Raw genomic sequence first — 20,143 nt, 5'->3', positions numbered from 1 at the left:
GGGGGGGAAAGTAAACTAAACAGTATCATAAATTTAAGGCTTGTTAATAAAATGCATGATAACTATAAATTTTTTTGACGTTCTGTTTACATTTCATTTCCCCTCCCTACGGGCCAACCCTTCTGTCGTCAGGTGAATAGATCTAAGGTCTGGGCTTCAGCACCAACGACAACGAAACCATGCTTGAAAGGAGCATAAAGGAATGAAAAGTGTGTTGTTAAGCAGTAGACTTTGAATAAACGGGGATTTTTCTTTCGGTTCGGTGGTGATTGCTAGGTTTCGTTCTTCTCCTACCGACAAGCGGGCTTTATGGTGAGCAATGCTGTGCGTCCTTCAACCCACAATCTGTTTTGACTGGGGCATTCTCGGCAGCCCATTTTCTCAAACGATCATTGAGAGGTGTTAATCTGTTTCCAACATGATCGTTTTGGAGTTTTGGGCGAGATATTTAGTTGGATTTGAGTTAGTTCTACGTTGGGCGACTTGGTACTGATGTTGTTTAATAATACTTTGCTTGGCGAATATCTTCATAAAGTAACTATAACTTTTTATGGCACAGTTAATCATCTTGTCAGTGCACTGTCAACTAAACGATAAAGACATATGCACACACTACCCCATTAGATGGCGCGTACGTATCCATAATGGCTGCATAATAATTATGGTACGCCGAGTTGATCACTTCATTTCCCGTGTTCAATATGCGTGTGCTTCCACCATGTGGAGGGCTTTTCAACACCGGAGGTACGATAGTGACGAGGTATATTTTTATGAATCAATTATGCAAAGACACACATGCTTAATGTCTTTCGTTATGACCCTTCTTGCGATCAAGTGACCGTAATCGTGCGCAGGTTTTGTTGGATGAAGACATTTCGTTGGTGAAAGTCTAACCCGTTGCGAGGGGGTTTAGAACAAGAAAACTTAACGTTCAGTGTTTCAAAGGCATCCACCACTCACCTGTCAGTAAAATACGTCTAATGTTGTATCTTGTGTGCGGAAGAAAGTGCACCATGGTTTACGACTGCTTCCAGGTGATTAGGATTAGGAGCAGTAAGAAGCAGCAACAAAAAAAACACGTCCTTCCTTCCTGACCACCTTTGAGTGACGAAGTTTCTGTTTTGTTTATCTGTTACTTCCATCACGAACTTCCTCGCGGGATAAGTGTTTCGCTCCCAGGTGAATAGGTCAGATAGATGATGAGACATGATGAGTTCGAAGCGAGATGTCTATGTTTTCTCCCTCACCATGGCAACAGGGTGTATATTATCTGCCCGTAAGTGACGACCTTTCTACCACGTCAAACACACCTTGCAAAGACCTGAACCAGAGGCCGGATCCTTGAGGGTCTTGAGGAAATGAAAATATGACAGCAATAAAAATAAAAATTACGGTTTATGTACGTATAATTTATCTTAACCATCACCGATGACAGCCTCCAGGGAAATATCGCTCGATGAAGTGGTCTTAAAAATTGGACGAAAAAGAAATGTTTCATGCGATGGAAAGGAATGTCTAAATCGAAATTTTTTACTCCACCAACTGTACCGTGCATGTGCGTTTTCCTTATCCCCTAGAGCATTTACCCTATGGGCGGGTATCTAGACCAATGCAATGAGTTCTTGTGGCGTTTGAGCACTTAAACACTGCGTGCATGCATAATTTATGAAGAGACTTACTGAGCACACAGACACACATACACACACAGGATGCAGGAAGAGGAATAAAAACTCCCCAAAACGTCAAGACAGTCGTTTGCGTTCGAACCTCAGAAAGCCTCAAATTATCTGTTTCCGCATTCATGTTGCATTCGGAGTTCGGTTCTTTTTCCCCCAGGTTTTTTTTTGTTTTCTTCTGGTTCTTTCGGATCTTAAGCTTGGCCGAAACTTTACCAACCCTTCACCACGCATACGGGCGCTGTGTAGATTGTTCCGTTTATGGTACTTCTCCAAAGTGAGCAGCTTCAAAATGCACGGTTATATGCTTAGCGTTTACAACCTGTTTACGATGATGACCGTCCGCCCCGTGGTTGCGATGGGTGCTGTTGAACTTTTATGACTTCATTTGCCTGGCCGCGCTTTTTTCTACCATCTGCTCGATGCCAGGGGCGCCTAGGCCTAGCTCCTTTTACAAAATCCGTTGCCTGGGTCTCGTACGTCCACCACCACTGCATTGTTCCGGTTGCAGTGCGCGGCATAACGATGCGATAAAAATCCCACAGCCGAAGGACATGAACAAATGACAATTGTTTTATGCCCGAATTGCGTGCTCTGTTTTCTTCATTCTGCCGGATGTGTGTGTGATTGTGGCAGTAGCTTGCCAAGAAGCGAAGGAGGAAGAAGAATAAAACAGCAACCCGATGATGTACAACAATCAAACAAACAATTCGCGTTCGACTTGTGAGGTCTTACGCTGAGCGGGCTAGTTCCTGGCAACTGGATCGCGACGACGGTGCGACGTGGAAACGACGCGGTAGATCGACTCCAGACGATGCTGATCGGGCTTAATCGTTGACCACCGGTGGTGGTTGTTTGTATTGTAAACTACGCTAACATAATACGGCCCTGTTCGAACACGGTTCGCCTCATACAATAACATAAACTGTTTGCAACGTGCAGCGTAAGCTACAATCTGCTACCCAAGTACGGCGAGCGTGATCGGTTTCTATGCGATCGAGAGGTTGATCGTTTGCCATCATATGATCTTCGAATCGATCAAACTTATGTTGCTGTTGGAACCATCACCAACCACTGAAAGCGGTCAATTGCAAAAATTCCACCCAACCCAATGCCAACGAGCTCTGGGTTTTTTTGTTTTTACTCCCAAAGTCACGTACTGGGGTTCGGTTAAGCGACGCATTTCACAACCATACGAACATTTGTGTGGCTTAGTGTTTATGTTGCAAGTTATCATAACCATCCTCGCAGGCATATGAAACCTTCTTCAATCTTTTTTTTTTTTTGCTGACGCGAACTAATATTTTTCTGTTTGCTTTCTTTGCTTGTAAAATTATGAATGATTTCTCTGTAATCGCCATTCCGGTGGGTTTGCCCGTTTGCGCGATGCTTTTTTCGATGCACGCGTACCAATGCTAACAAACACGGGTCGTGATTGTTGGATAATGTGCACGTCGTAACTATACCATGGGGTCGCTCGCACTGGTGGCCTCGCGATAGCACACAAAACTGCACGCAACGTACTGCCCGGCATCGTTGCACCGAAAATAACCTTTACAACGCACCAGGTAAAAGGGCGTGCATTAGTTAAACTCTTCGCTACCAGTATGTCTCTTTAAAAACACACACAGGAACACAGGAACGAATACTCACAATTTATGTTAACCTAACGCAGTGTCAAGGATTTGCATGTTCGGTCAGCCAGCGAAAGGTTACAGTCGATCCGTCTGCTTGCTTGTCTGTCTGTCTGTGACCAAGTTGTTTGTTGATTTGTTCCGTTGTTTGTTTGCTACCCTTTGGTTTGTTTTGTATCGTCACGCTACGATAAAGTTAAATGCTTTGAAAATAATGTCACACTGCTATCTAACTGCTAAACGCTGCTACGATACTTGCCCGTGTATTTCAAAACCACGACAAACACTGTTGACTGCTACGGCTGTGCATGCATGGCTTGTGCACGAGTTGCAAGTATTATATTATGTTGATATGTTTTGAGGAGGTTTGGTCGTGCAATCAAGTTGCAACCATCAACACAAAGGTATATGTTTTTATTCGCAACTCTTTACCAGGGCACGTTCCTGGGAAATCCATAAAGGTACTGGAGAAAGCTTTAAATTGTTGGACAACTAACCCTAAAATTATTGAATTCTCGATAGAGGATATTCTCCTGTATATGGAACCAAATTTTGGAGGCCATTTGCAACATATTACTCCTTCGCAAGATCATAGAAATTATTCAAATCGTGGAATTCGACGCCACAGCCACATAACTTGAAATAGACCTGTACTGACTTGCGTCCATTTGAAGCATCTCTGAAGAGCGTCCAGATCTAAGCATAGATGTCATTCAAACAAACAATAATGCGCTAAGGAATACAGGAGAGATTTTTGAAATTGTCAGAATCGCTACACAATAGTCGAGGCTCTGTACAACCTCCAAGGATTTTAATGCATAATTTGAATATTTATTCGGAGAATAACTACTTGTCATCAACGAAGCGCAAGAGATGGCTACGCAATACTGTTTGTAATAACTTGCAACATGATTCGAAATTCGTAATATCTCACTGTTTTTTTAAAGTTTATTCTCAAAAAGTAGTAAGCTGATGTAAAAGAGATCTCTAACGCTATTACCTTCCTAATATCATACCTTTGAAACCTCCGTCAATGTACTTGCTCGAGAACATTTGTACCATTTTTTTGACAAGTACTCAATGGCCACAAAGTCAACCCAAAACGTGTCAGCGTATCAAAGCGTGCCTACGCGCAAGGCTAACACACATAACGCTGCACTAATAATCCCGTCTGACCTCACCGGGCGGCAGTAGGAGCAGAAATATCAGAACGAAGCAAATGTGTTATTTAGCAAAAATAATAAATAAACAGACCAGTATGCCACACTCGCCAACCCGAAGACCACCGTGGTTTTAGATGGAACGGAACGTAACGCTCTAATCACAACACAGTGTAATATGCCTGCCACCGCACCAGCAGCCGCCGACTGTCTTATCGGTCTGCACGGCAAATACACCAATCAATCTCGCGGGAGAAACCAACGCTGATGACCAGGACAAACATTTGTGTATGTAAAAATGTGTACCCTAGGGCCGAGCAAATATTGCCACTTGTGTGAAATATTACTTTATTTGTTGTTATTGCTGTAACTCCTTCCTGTCCAAAGCCGTTTCGGTTTAACGCACACCACCACACTGCCACTATCGACGACTCGGCCCATCCGCATGATCCGGTGCACCGGTCGGTGTATGCGCATCCATCGGCTCCATGTTCGTAATTTGTTTTCAATAAAATTAATTACGTGTCAGATTCAGTGTAAACGTTACCAGCGGAGCCACTGTGCGCCATCATTATCATTCGCGTGCAGGGAACGGTCAGATACGGTTTGCTATTGCTGACGTCGTTGTAGAGATGATAAGCGGCGGTAGCACCCATCACGCCTATACCGGTCACGCTGAAAGATGCTCCGGATTTTCTGGCGAAGTGTCAATCTATCATGTACTGCATGACCTTTCGATCTCCCGAATGTGTCGGCATACGGTTCGGCCACTATCAGTTTGCCGAGACCTATGCTGTTCGCTTTTGGTGTGGTTCCTCTCACCTCGGCACCTCGTGAAATTGTTGTATGTTTCGGAATGGTTTTTGGTTTGATTTTTTTTGTTTTCCGCTCCAACTTTCAAGCAGACCCCTTCCCTGGCGTCATTCGAAGCTGTGCCGCCGTCCGGTGGCGCTCCGTTTGACGTTTTGATAATGGTGGCTCGCCAGAAAACGGTGGCATAAACATAAATAACAACAATTAGAGTGTCCTACTGCAACCGTACCACCGCTCGCGCTCTACAATTAGTGATCCGCTCGCGCGGAGGTTACTTGGTCCAGTTATCAAGAGCCACCAAGGTGCCCCCTAAAAGCTGTTACAAATTTCTCGATGATTTGTGGAACTTCAAGACGTACTGCTGCTCCCCCTCCGACAACCATTAATCATATGCAAAATGCGGAAATCGGTTTTCTATTTACTTTCGCTTAACTTCTGCTCGTTCATTTAACTCAATGAATCTTTCGCACTTTGCAGGCTGCAGGAATCGATCTGAAGGAAAACCTCGCTGCTGGTGGCGCTCCGTGGCCTTATCCCTCCGTCTACCATCCGTACGATGCGGCATTCGGCTATCCGTTCAACTCGTAAGTATTCCCATCTATTATTACCATATCCGCAACGACACTGTTCGTCCGCGTGCTAGACGATCTTGCCGCGAGTAGTGGGTGCTAACGCTTCACGAACAAAGGTGCAAAAACTTGACAGCTTGTTGGGTGGATGTACAGACAACGCCAAGAATTAGTCTCTGCCGGTAATCTTTCACACCGAACAGGAACACGGACCACAAAACATGTGTTTCGTGTTGCGCTTCCCAGGGCCACAACAACGCCCTGCGATCACGCCCTGCGATCACCTTCAAGTTGTAGCCTCCCGAGAACCGAAGCGTACATCGAAAAGTTGATTAATTAGGTTAGGATTACATATTCCACGCGCTGTGTCAAGAGTGAAGCACTAACGCTAATGCGCATCCTTGGTGTGGCTTTCAGAACCTTCCCGACTTTCCCGAGCCCCGTTGCACCAGCAGTGCTGTGGGCGGTGTTTCGCTTTCATGTGACAAACTTCTAAGCAATTGCTGCCGCCAAAACAGTTGATGACAAATTTACGACACACTTTGGTGGCCAGCGCAAGTGGTGGTGCAGTGGTTTGACGATATGTTGCACTTCCAAGCGTAGCGTCCCAAACCAACACCCTTTTGATCAGTTAACACCCACCGTGTACCGTGGACACTTTTATGAAGCCGGACGTACGGACGGGTTTTGTGTCACTCGCGTTTACGCTTACTGTTTGTAATTCTTGACAGTATCTCAAGAGCATTTCGCCGCAACAACCTGGGAACGAGGAAAAAACAACACCGGCCAATCATAGCAAAAAGCAGCTCGTTCGGGGTAAACTTCGATAAATTAGTGATTGATTCTTGGCGTCCGCAGCAGAAAACCCGCTTGGACGCCCTTTGACTTGAGCACCGGACTGAGCAAACAGCAAACACTTGTTCCGCAAACAAACCGTTTATCAGTCACCACTCGCGGGGCCCCGGCCGAGCGGGCTGTGATGAGTGATTTACCGATTTTCTGCCCGTTTTGTTTTTGCTTTCCAAAATCAAAAAGACCGCCGCCGGCACGGGTTGACTTTGCGATTTGTTTTCAAACATACACACACACACACGCACACGAGTTGGGTTTTTTTTAAATAACTTTTTGAAGTGCGATCGCTACTGAATTGCTGGTGCGCTGGAATAGTGCGAAGTGCGCGATGGATGCCGATAGGGCCACATTTGTTCGCTGCATGTAAAGCAAACGTCGCCGCGATGAAGGTTTCCCATCGGGAGATAATAACATCGCACGGTATGTCTTGTTGCGTGTATAATTACTAACAGCGGCAAAAAAGAGATGTTCAGATAGTTTCCAAATCACACCCCACATTCGCAGTGATTAATCATTGCTTGGAACGCTGCCACCGATGGCCTTAACCAATACGGTACCTTTCAAACCCTGGAAGCACATGTACAAAACGTCTTAATTATGCAGCAAATGTTTTCGTTTAATTAAACCATTGCACAGCAACGCCACACGCACAAATGCGTCAAGTGCCACTTTACACCGACCAAACATGGTCGCTCTTTGCAAACCATGGTTTACGCATACGTGTTGGACACTTACCTCGTTTTTGCTTCATAATTTTGTCTTGTTGGTGCGGTTCCCGGTTGTTTTTTTTTTTTTTGTCAATAACCGTATTTGCTTGCGCTTCATCAGCGTCACTTCCCATAAGTCACTGTACGCGCACCGCAACGAATCCTACACATGTTGCCGGCCAAGACTTTCTTTTCAAGAAAGCAGAAGAAAAAAAATATACCCTCCGTCATTTTCCGACGGTAGCAGGGTGCATATGAATTATTGATGCGTTTATTACGCCAATTTATTATTCCGTTCGATGTTAATTCCCGGTAATATTGTGTCGGCTTTCGCGGCCCCGACCACATGTCATTCCATTGTCATTCTGGCAAAGGTATTTCACGAAACCTCCAGCATGTGCGCGGTGCTGCCGTGTTTTACAAGGGGTTGCCCCGGGGGTGTGCTGGAAAGGAAACCACCACCAAAACTTGGCTCGCGAAGCAAAAACGAGCTATCGCATCCATCGTGTTTGATCCATAATAAGATTGGTAAATTGAATGGATCGGTTATTGTGGGGATGAAATTAAAATGAGCCACAGGTAAGGCTCCACGTTGCCCATTTTTTGATGTCTTTTCATTGTCATCGATGTGGGATTGTGGTTGGTTTGATGTGAGTGGTTCATAATTGCGCTCATGATTTACCTGTTTGGCACAATGTTGGATGGCTTCCGGCTAGCAAATGCACAACTGGTTGATGGTGGCAAGGTTAATTAATGTCAGCTTCCTAACCACTCTGCCACCATGTGCATGTGGCTTTCAGATATGCCCCAAGATGGCCATTTGCAAACGAGATGGCATACGTTGAGGATGGTTGCCTTGTCAGATCAAATGGCAGTTCGACATTTGGACGTACGCTTCGGAACGCTAACGTGTCTATCATCTAAATCCCTGATAAGATCGACCACTTCCTGCCATTCAGCTCCAATAGTCAATCCTCTGCTCGCTTCTTCCGCGCCCCGCCACGTAGCTGATGCCAATTGACTGATCGCATCAGGCACGACTCGGCGGTGGACACTCTTCAATTTTTCACCGACGTAGAACCCGCCTGTCAACCGGGTCACTTCCGATAAGGGCGTGAAATGAAGACAGTGCCGATGCCGGCTGCCGACGGTACAGCGGATCAGCTCCGATCCGATGGCCATCTCGGAAAACGAAGTAGACAGAAAAAAAGCGAACGAAAAAAACAAAACCCCACCAAACAACCGGAAATGAACCGCGCAACGGCACAACCGTGTCTACGGTCTGCGGTGTTCCCGAAAAAGGAACAAACCACCATAACCTGCTGATAGAGCAGGTTGCATTGGCTGCATTTTCGTGTCACGATGCGCGCGTCAACCGCACTGCACTGTCGCTGCTGCTAATGAATTGTGGCCAAAGTTGGTGGGCCCCTTTTCGGTGTGTTTCGGTTAGAGAGTGAGAAGAATAAATCAATCTACCCACACAGGCTCAAGGTGGAATAAAGACACACCCGGGGGAACAGCACCAAGGGTGAAGATTTATCTAGTCGAATGATCTTTCCGCGATCGTATCACCTTATAATAGAGTGGATAGAGTTTAGAAAGGTGTGGAAAAAGGGATGATTTCGTGGGTTTTTGTTCTCCACATTTGTGCACCTGTAACTTAACCTGGGCTGGATGAATTGCCCATCCTTCACAGTCACAGGGGGTTGTCAGTGGGAACTGGCGAGTAAAAGATGAAAAACGTGGATTTCATTCAATGTCTCTATTTTTGTACGCAAAGTTGCATAACATTGAGGAGAGTGAGGTACGGTTTTACAGTAATTTTAAGTTTGTATACTTAATTTTAATTTAAACCTCAAGAGTTTTCGCGTGTACAGTTTGAATAATTACGAATAAAGCTCAAGAATTCGTGGAATACGACGTAAGAGCTGTGTATCATATTAATCAAGCAGCTGTACAACTTTGTACATGCCATACAACACACCAGATGTTTCGGGAGCTTTGCATGTTACACCGAGCTACCTTCTCGGTGCATTCATTAAGAATTTAAACCACTCCTGCCACCGGTTTGCAACCGATTGTGTGCGATTGGATTACATCGTTCATTGATTATCCCTATACCGAACTTTGCTTTTTAATTTACATCTCATGTTTTCTCCGGGATCCGTGAAGTAACGATTGAGTTTTGCACTTGTGGAAGGGCAAAAAATCGATCAAATGGAACAACAGCAACAAAACAAAAAATAAAACACAATCACAACACAGACAAAGTGCACCAAAATGACGTGCCGATGGGATTGCGATTCGTCATGCAATTTCGTTTCTTTTTAATCAGGATTACATGGCAGCAGGAGGAGGCTGGCAGCAGATTTTGTTTCTCATCCGTACGTTGATGTTTCATCATTTCTGCAATGCTGCCTTCTTCCCACCGCCGGTAATCCATTCGACAAAATCAGGCGATATTCGAACTGATGCTGTGATTTAATTTGGTACTTTTTGTACATTGGATGCGATTGGATATTGGCAATGCTTTGTGATGCATTGAGAGGAACAACGCATTTACATGGAACATTACATATTGTGCCACTGGAAAAGGTTCTCCTGTAATGGTGGGCGGATGGGTAAAGTAAAATAAAAAATTTAAATGAAACCACTCCCAAATTTTTGTGCACATTGGATGTATTCGTTCCCAATCGTGTGTGCCACTCGTTTTCACCAGAATATCCTGAGTATCTGTTTACTGACCGGCCTCGAAAAAATAGTCATCACCTTTTGCAATGAATTTTTTAACCTCTACTTGTAATTGCAATGGGTAGAATTAAATTTGTATTCGTATAATTTTCCATCCAGCAATACTTCTGGATACATAGAAAAATTCGATTTGTCCTGATAAATCCTACTATCGATCCTGTTCTGCTGGGAACTGTTGTAGAATTATTCTCCTCTTTTTTTTTAATTACAAACGTCAACCAGACGAAGTCGTCAATTTCACCGAATGTTCTTCGATCACTTTCAAATCGCAAATAATTGCCATCGCCACCATTATTTTCCATCAAAAGTCAATCAAGCATTGTCGGCTAGTGGTAGATTTACTGTTGACGCCAGCGAGAGATCCAGAATTCCACCATTTCTGGCCATTTGTCACGGTTACGGTCGCCCGTTTGAGTCGCGTTAGCCAATGCTTACGTTTATTTATTTATTTCCTGCTATTTTTTTCGCTTTGCTTCTACGGTTGTTAGTTTTGTTTAGAAACAAATCGCCGGAAACGCTTTAGCGCGACAGATGACCCGGGACAGGCGGCAAGCGAGCTGCTGGAGAAGAATTATCGTCCATTGGTCAGGCAGCATCATTGACCCGTGGGCTATGCCGGTTTCGATAACGAGCCTCAAAAAAACGTCCGGGGAAGCAGGGGTTAGAAAATAATGGTTGGAAAATGATAAATTCATACCACCGGCAGGCGAGCTGTCTGGCGAATTTTCACCATCGGCCAACGAGTCAACTCAAACCGGGCAAAGAATGATTGACTTTCGCGGATGGTTTCGATACGCGTCCATTAAACCGTCAGTGTCCGCAAGCGGTGCCAAATGGGAAGCCACCGTTGGTGGTTGGCGCGATATTCTTTCTTTCCTCCCTTTTTTTGTAATGCGGATAACGGCAAGATAACGCTTCTTCACATCGATCAGTGGGTAAATACAGCGCAACCGTGCGACGACCGATAAATCATGCAATCACTACCAAACCGGACACTCCAAACGGCTGAATTGGCGTAATTTATCTCTTTTATCAGAGGGGAAGCGTTTGAATATTTATACCCCTCTGCAAGTGCTTCTCGTTGTCCAGCGTGCCCGGTACGGTCCCAGAGCGGTGCGGTGGGCAAAAGTGCAATCCAATGCTTGCAAAACCGCGAGACCAACGCCGGCCGAGGCCGTGCGAGGTCCGCACGCGGGCAACAAAATTTACAACGATATAAATTGTCAACACCTTGCAAACGATCCGAGCGATCGTTCATCGCGATCGCGCCGTTTGCAAATCGGGTAACGATGGATTTCCTTTGTATGGTACCGTTCCCGCACCGTGGCATCCGTGCATCCACCGCAAGGGTACGGGCAGATGGACAAATGCACCGGTGCACCGGAGGCGATGATGAGGTGGGCATTCGATGACGATGGCCATAAAATCGCCATGTTCATTATCCAGTACCGAACGTGAAATGCAAATTGCGATCCGGGCAGAATGCGACCCCCAGACGATGTCACCGCCGTCCAGTCACTATTAATTTGTACACTTTATTAAGTAATATGTATTAATTTAAAAGGAAAGGCCTACATATTTGTTTCCCCACCCTGTATGTACATCACCTCCCCTCATCCCATGCACATCGGTCGATTGACAAAGTGTCTGTGCGGCTGTCTGTGCTTAGGTTTTGTTCACCTCTTTGCCTCGTTTGCCAAACGGTTTAATTGGCAGAAATGTGACTAGATGCAAATTGCAGCACGGTGTCGCTTACTCTCTTTCTCTCGCACGCAAGGACACACGGGTTCGCTTACAACCAACACAGTACTATCCGGGGCTGCTAGCTAAATTATGAGGAACGATCTGTTTGATGGGGTTGGATGGCGTTGTTGTTTGAGAGCAATAAGCGCGAAACCGACACGGCTGAATACTAATTTGCGGATATCGTTTCACATTCATCAATTACTTTATTGGATTGGAAACCGTGCCGGCACCGAAGATTGATTCGGGGTTTCTTTAGCATTTTAGCCGTGTGTCTTCTCTCGCCCGTGACAAACCGGAGGCCAAACTAACCGGTGGCTACCATTTACACCACGACAAACGCACGCTGTGGTTTGTTATGATTTTCGATAATTAATACACCATCGCCGGAATGGTAGAGAAAAAAAAACCTTCGGCAAACGGTGCGTTTCTGTTTAACTTTGTAGCCATTTAACCTCCCAGAACGGTTGATTGAGCTTCCGCCGATCAACCCGAACTATCGGGGGGCTTCAATCTATGCGTTGGTTTTATGGCACCGCCATAAGAAGGTTTTGCCGTACACCGCGGAGTCGTTCTGTGCGTTCTCCCGGGGACTCCCGCCATTAATACATTATCGTGGCAATCGACGCCGTCATCAGGCTTCATGATATGGTCATTTACCCGTACAGCCGAAAGGTATTCATTTACGCCGCAATCGTAAAACACCGAAGCCCAAAACGACCATCAGCAATCAGCGATCATCGAATGGAAATGACTTGGAACCGAGACTACCCTTTAACAGCCGTTCGTCTAAAAGGGCGACTCGTTGCGTTGTTCGGACGTGTCAATTCCATTTTCCACAATTGGTTGTTTTGAGCTTTGTTACGTTGTTTTTCCCTCGTTACGGGCACTTACCAATCGAAGCAGGAAGCAAACGAATCACCTAGACAGCGATTATCGAATTCACTCACATACGGAAGGGCCAGTTTTGGAGCAAGTTCGATCCTCACCAGCCTTCACTTCACTTCGGTCAAACGGCAAAAAATCACATTCGATGGAGCGACCAAGTACAGTTCGGGATGGTACTAAGCAGCAATACCCCCCCTCTTATGCTGGCCGTTCATGCAGGAAACACACAGAATTCGACGCATTACCCGATTACCCGGACGGCATGTAACAATACTAATTATTCAAGTGTGTCGCCTGTACAACCTGATCATTGACCATAAAAAAAAACCACACAACACCAGCAACTCAAACATTCACCGGCCAACACATCCAAGGCCGCACACAAGCATTCCGATGCGTCCCGAATCCCATCGATGGAGTTGACTCGACTCACGGCCCTAATACGATACGGCTCGCGGTAATGTATAACTAATAATTCAATTGATTAACAATTAACTTACCGACCGCCGTGTCTGCCCGTCTTCGGTGTCGAAGCGCAGAACGTTCATTGTGCATTGCGGGTTGCAAAAACAAAACAAAAATCAAACACCGCCCTTCACCAAACAAAACCAACCTCGGTTCTCCGCCGTGACACGTTCCGGCAGTACTTCGGGTGACAAGTTTATGATGACGATTGTCATCTGTTTGAGTGGTGATTTTCGAACGAGTTGTGGTAGATTTTTTCAATTCGATTGGACAGCGATGTTTGGTTTTGTTTCAGTGCAGGGTTTCATGCACTACGAATTCTAGTGGCCAAATGTTCAGCCATTTCTGGAATATTTTTAACTTGAATTGGAGGGTAACGAAGATCCAAAAAATCTAGCTGATCGGATAAAAGATGCAGATATTGTATAGAGATCCAAAGCTACCTAAATACCTACTTCCACTCAACAGAATTCCAAATTGTCTCCAGCTTTACCACAATAACTCAAAACCCCTGTAAATTTCGCATTTTTCTGCTTGCTCACGATCACTTCCCGCAGAAAACATGGCACGCCGAGTTCGGGGTGAGTTTTTAGCAGAATCGTCGTCGATCGTTTGGTGAATGTTAATGAGCGCGAGCTGGTTTTTGTGATTGAAAATGGATGTGACGAGCACATCATAGGACGGGAAGGCATCCAAAGGAAACCGGGAAAGTGTGTAAAGACGCATTCAATCATTAGATGTCGCGAGCGGAACAATCCGTCGCCCTCCCTTTGCGTGACGCGCTATCAGCCATGTTGGAGTGACATTTGTTTGTCGTTTAAACGATTTCTTATCGTGTTTCGTACGACACAATGAAGCGGAGGGTATCTGCAAGGAGTCGGTGGAGAGCGAGAGCGACACCGAAGTAGAATTATTCAAATGTCCCGTGTATCAAACGCTAGCCACGGACAATGCTACCTGTTCATCATAAAAAATGCTGCTCATCAAAGCTCATAACAGCACCTATTATGAGTGTCATAAAATGCCTCAAGGGAGCCCATATTAAGTAAGCAGAGGCCCGTCAGAAGAGGACGCTGGACGTTGGAGAAAGTTAGACATAAATTCCAGCTGGTTAACATCGAACGATTGAGGGTGTTTTCGATGTGTTCGCTTTTTTTCTCCATTTATTGATGTACGCAACATATAATATCGAACGCTTCTCGAAGGGCGCATTCTAAATTCCTTTTGTGGGTCAATATTAGAAACCGTGGCTTATTATTTATTTTCTTCGATTCCGTGCACAGAATTGGGTTGGTTCTTACACACAGTCAAGCTGGACGCAGGTTCGAAAACGGGGAATTAACAACCAACTCCGTTGGTGCACAACAATAATGGAAGACACAACATTCCGATTCGAAAGGAATAATAAAACCCGTACGACTTACATGGAAATGGATGAAAATTGGGCGGCCGCGGGGTTTCTCAGGCGGAATGGGATTGCGGTACGGCCGTGATTGAGACCGAAACCAATGGACATAAAATAATACAAATTATCGAGCGTGACAGGAAGATGACCATTTATAATGTTTTAATAAATATGTTTCAACTGAGCAGAACAATGTCGTACCGGTGTTGGCGAAAAAGAAAAAAAATACAACCACACACAAGCAAACCTCCCTCCGATGCCTCACGCAATCGAAATCGATCGTTCGGCCGTACCCGATTGTGGATTGCAAATCGAACGCATTATGGCGTCACGTTTGCATTCGAACCGTGGGCTCGCTGAAATATATGGGCACGTTCACTTTTTGGGGCCCACCCTCGGGGCAAAGGAAGCGATGCATCAAAAAAGGCAGTGACACGAGCGCAGGATGTCTTACAATTGTGTTTTGAGTGTTTTATTTCGTTTGGCCAGTGCAGGACGCTGCCCGGTGGCGCCGGATGGTTGGTGACTTCAACGAGCGGGTGTGCGCGCGTGGAGCATATTGTTCACTTAATTTACTGAGGAATTCTGCGTTTTCCTCAGTTTTAGATGAATATCCGACTAGAAAACACAGAATAAAAACCCTTTCCCCCGAATCGATGGCACGTTAATCTGCTGTTGTAATCCTTCCCCAGCAGTGTGTCAAAAGATTTCATTATAATGTCCCCATCATTCGGAATGTGTTGGAAAATTTATGCCTAACGCTTCTGCTAGGCTGGTTCCGATTCAACGGGTGCAATTTAAATTCATCGCTCGCAAGACAATAATCGCACACTCTCACTCTCGTTCTGCCTGGCATGTCTGTCTGGTAGCAGTGAATAGACATCGCATCCCCTATTAAATCGTTGCCCATTAAACGACATGTCGGCTTTGCCACAACATCTTCACTACACATTCCTTGATGTCTCGATTCAGTGTTGAGTCTCTTCCCTAGTCTTCAGCGCTAAATGGTAGCCGAGTTTTTACGACGCAGTTGATCTGTGTACGTATCCATGATTTGTACATTACTCCATCCTCCGGGGAACTCTCCCGGAATGTACTCCAGCTCATTGTTGAAGATGCAAATTATGTGGTACAGCTTTCCATACGATCACGTCTCTCATGCAGACGTTTGTTAAGCTCGGCTTGCTGGTAGTGGTGTAGGCGAATAGGCCGGGTCGCGCAATAATTACCATTAATTATATTTTTATTAAACGAGAAAAGTGCTCATCCTGACGACGACGATAAGAAACAGAAGGGCATGTTTTCATACGCGGCCTGACGCGTTCATGCAAATTTTACGCCCAAGACCAGAAACAGATCACCAACATATTTGAACGACAATGGGCAGGGAAGTGTCATGATCATGAAGTCATGATGGCTGGCAACACGCATGAATGGCGCATCAAACAACTGCTTTTATACACAACATCGTCTTTTATTCAGCACCAGCGCCACAAACAGATCTTTTGTTGCCGAGAATGTTTCTTCCATTCGCATGATGCCATTTTGCAACGATCTCAGACGAAGAACTTCCCAATCTCGTCTGCATCCATCGAACGATTCGGATAATTGCTTCAATGTTCTCCCCACAAGGTGGAGAATGAAATCAGTGTCTGTGGTTTGTGCTGTGTACAATCCAACGCCCTGTTTCGTTGCGGCGCAAGCAAATTTAGCACAACTACCCAATATGGTGGAAGCCATAAGTAATGGAGAGTCCGAGTCAGCTTGTAAAACATGGCGTCAACTTTAACGTTAGCTCAAAGGCGATCGAGCGTAGATGTAACTGATACGGCTTCGCGCTGCATTCGAAGCAGCGACTGCATCCTTCGGTTTGGTCACTTTTTTTTCGCCAATTTCCGCTCGTTAATCGATGCTTCCCGCCAATGCGGTTAAGCGTCTTAATGAACAATCGAACGATTGTGCTGCGTGCGTTTGCACAGACGCCAATGCAGTACTACGTGCCCGTGTGCAAAAGGGTCTTCTGCGGAGCGTTTCTTGGACGTTTCCTCTTTGCAGCAAGACATCGATTTACAGAACATGCTGAACAGTATTTTCGAAACCGGACGAAGACGAAACGGTGTGCAGTAGGAACATCGACAACTACACAACATCAGCAGAAATTGAAAGCAGCAGGGGAAAAAAAACCGACGACATCACTCACCAACGTCCATTCATCGGGCTTTTCATCAATGTGGTTTGGGTGGGCTGGTTGGTGAAGTTAGCAAGTTAAAAGGAGAAAATGGGAAATCCGATAAAAGTTGTCTGATAACGAAACGTGTGCACTCGGACGGACTACTCGCTGGCTTGAAGCATTAAAAAAAACAACCTTCTTCCTGGGGAAGTGAACCAACGAAATGGGAGGAAGTAAGAAGGAATCAAAATAACATCACACGAACTTAAAGAAACAAACGCTTGTTAAGCCAAAAGATAACACGATGTTTTGCTTCGTGCCGTACAGCAATATACTCTGCCAACCCATATGCCAATTCGTGCGTCTTGGCGTTTTCGCGTATGTCCTCCCGCGAAGACGCCATGACGAACGGGACACGTAGTCCTACACAGGAAAACGAAGATGTAACAGCAAAAAAAACAAACAAACACCCCTCCAAAGGATGATAGCGCTGACCGTTTTACCCGCAACGCAACGAATGAACAGATCGGCGAAAATCATCATGTTTAAACGCTCGTTGCACAATATGCGAACAACCCACGCTTCGTGTCCGCGGATCAAAATGTTGTCCAGCCCGAAAGGATGCAATCGCTGGCCGGCCACAGACCACAGGTCCACAGACAAGCGACACACACATACACGCACTCACAAATGGCACCGTTCTGATGACTATTCATGGCGGTTTTAATTGCAGGCCGCTCATTCTGTGCAATTTATGGTGGAATTTTCGGAAGGTTTTGTCGAACGCAAATGCCAAACGCCACAGAGCACCGTCGTTTAGCGTACGCTTGGTGGCTATGGATACTTTTTTTTTGGTTTTGCAAAAACCCCCTTTACGGCAGAACCTGTTGTGGGCAGTCCAGAAGCAAGGGCCCGACCGAAGGAAGTTTTTGTTTGTGGTCGGTGGGAACACCTAACGATCGTTCTACGAAAAATTTCCCAAACTACTACCGCTATCGCTACGGTGAACCTTCGCTTCGCATCATACGAACAAAACCACAGCTTTGGGGTTTCGGTGCCTCCGAGTGCCATAATGCTGCAGTCTCGAATTATGAGTACCGGGTGTTCCAAACTGTGTGGTTACGGTCATAATGGCCTTTTTTTCGTAAAGGATGTGCCCCGAGTCAGTGAACTTCATTTATTGAGAAGATGAGAAGCGGCTATTAAAATTATAACTTACCACATACTTTCATGTGGATGCTTCGGTATATCAAGAACCAATAAAACAAAGTCGTAATACCAAGGATTAGAGTAAAGTTTGAATAAATATTTAATTGTTGGGAAAAGATTACATCGCATCAATGCCTTGCGTTAGAAATAATCTCCATCCGATTCAATTTTAATATTCACATGCGAAGAGTTACCTGTTGGTTAAGAGCCAATAACGTTGGTCTTCACATCACAGAACCCTATATCAAGTCCCACGAGGACCATGATCGACCACTGAACTGAAACAGTGGACTCCATTATTTAGCGAATTCCATAACCTTTTTCACCACTACGAAACATCTCACTGATGAATATATTCCTTTCTATCTTTATTCTATCTCACCCCAGATACGGCATGGACTTGAATGGAGCAAGGCGAAAAAATGCCACCCGAGAAACGACGAGCACCCTGAAAGCCTGGCTGAACGAGCACAAAAAGAACCCTTACCCGACCAAAGGCGAAAAGATTATGCTGGCGATCATCACCAAGATGACGCTGACGCAGGTGTCCACCTGGTTCGCGAACGCCCGGAGACGGTTGAAAAAGGAGAACAAAATGACCTGGGAGCCGCGAAACCGGGTGGAGGACGATGATGTCAACCTGGACGATGATGATGACGACAACAAGAGCTTAAAGGACGATAAGGAAATACTAGGTGAGTGATCGTGATCGTGAATCTTAGTGTTCGGCATACACATAGCTTGTGAGGTTCTTCACGTTATTTACGTAAAAAAAACTGCTTGGGTTTTCTTTTGCTCGCCTTAATAGATTCCAAAGATTCCGGCACTGGTTCGAGCGAAGATGGCGACAGGCCGTCGCGATTAGACATGCTGGATCGGCCGGGTGGTAGCGAGTGGAACGGTTCTCGCAACGGCAGCGGTCCCAACTCACCCGACATCTACGATCGAGGCGTCCCTGGCCATCATCACCATCCACTGCTGCATCCCTCTAACTTCCCGCCCCATCTGCGGCCGGCCATTACCACCCCGCCCGATGTGACCCACACGCCCAGCGGTAGCACAAACCCCAGCACGAAGCCACGCATCTGGTCACTGGCCGACATGGCCAGCAAGGAAAGCAAGGATTCCGATTCCTCCTCACCGACGGCCGGTGGATATCCGTCGCCCGGCAAAATCCCCATCACCCCGCTCGCTGGCCGAGGGCTTAACCCGCTGCACCACCACCCGTACATGCGGCCCGAGTTCTACCGGAATCTGTACGGCCATCATCTTGCACCGGGGTCGCCCGAAGTGTCCCTGCTCGAATCGTACCAGCGCACGTTCGGAGCGACGATCGGTGCCCACAACGGGCTGCCGGTAAGCATCAGCCCGCTAATATCGAAAGCATCCGGCAGTGGGCCCCCGTTCGCACCGCTTAGCCTCACCACCGCCAACCACCACCTCCATCAGCAGCAGCAACATCCGCACACGGCACCGCCGCCCGGTGCATCGCCAGCCTCCAGCACCTCCAGCACTGGGCCGGAAAATCTAACGCCCACGTCCGTTTCGCATCCGTCCGGTACGGGACCCGGCGACGTGAAGCTGATCAACGTGCTGGCGAACAGCGCCAAACCTTGACCGATGGCGATCAAGTAAGTGTAAGAGTGCGTGCAGTGTTAAAAGCGAACCCTTTTTACCAAAACCAGCGAGTACCAACAGCAAGTCAAAGTGGTTTGTTTGCTTTGTTTGTTTTTTTCGGTACACCACTTCCTTCGTGTTAGTGAACTAGGGTGTACGTGCAGCAAACGAAGAAGACAACAAGATAGCCTTTCAAAACGACAGAAAACGAATACAGCTCAGTTGGGGTTTACTTAACGAAGACAGAACACAAAACACAATTTAATGAAATTGGACAATAAATTGAGTGCGATTGAGCTTCGATCCATTCTTGTAGCACGGAAGCGAAACCAATAGTCAAGCGGCAAACGAAAGCTCGGCATGATAAATGAACTGTGAACAGGGGACCCTTAGGAAAATGGGGGGGAATCGCCCTCCGGAGTGACAGTTGACACGGGAAGGTAGAAGAAAAAAAATGGTCTTTGGAAAAATAAAGTATCGGGAA

The 20,143-nt window shown here is 46.0% G+C and overlaps 1 protein-coding gene across 1 annotated transcript in view; it reads left to right on the top strand.

Annotated features, from left to right (window-relative positions):
- LOC128716010 (homeobox protein araucan) overlaps positions 1-19,659 on the top strand; it is a 60,359-nt gene extending 40,700 nt beyond the window's left edge. The window contains exons 3-5 of the mRNA XM_053810932.1: positions 5,761-5,867; positions 18,430-18,737; positions 18,851-19,659. Of these exons, the coding sequence (XP_053666907.1) occupies positions 5,761-5,867; positions 18,430-18,737; positions 18,851-19,659 (1,224 nt within the window). The remainder of the gene's footprint in view (positions 1-5,760; positions 5,868-18,429; positions 18,738-18,850) is intronic.
- Positions 19,660-20,143: the final 484 nt, after the last annotated feature.

The sequence above is a fragment of the Anopheles marshallii genome, chromosome 3, assembly GCF_943734725.1.
Source record: "Anopheles marshallii chromosome 3, idAnoMarsDA_429_01, whole genome shotgun sequence".
Lineage (NCBI taxonomy): Eukaryota > Metazoa > Arthropoda > Insecta > Diptera > Culicidae > Anopheles > Anopheles marshallii.
The sequence above is the reverse complement of the archived record's forward strand: the minus strand, read 5'-3'. Positions and strand labels throughout refer to the sequence as shown.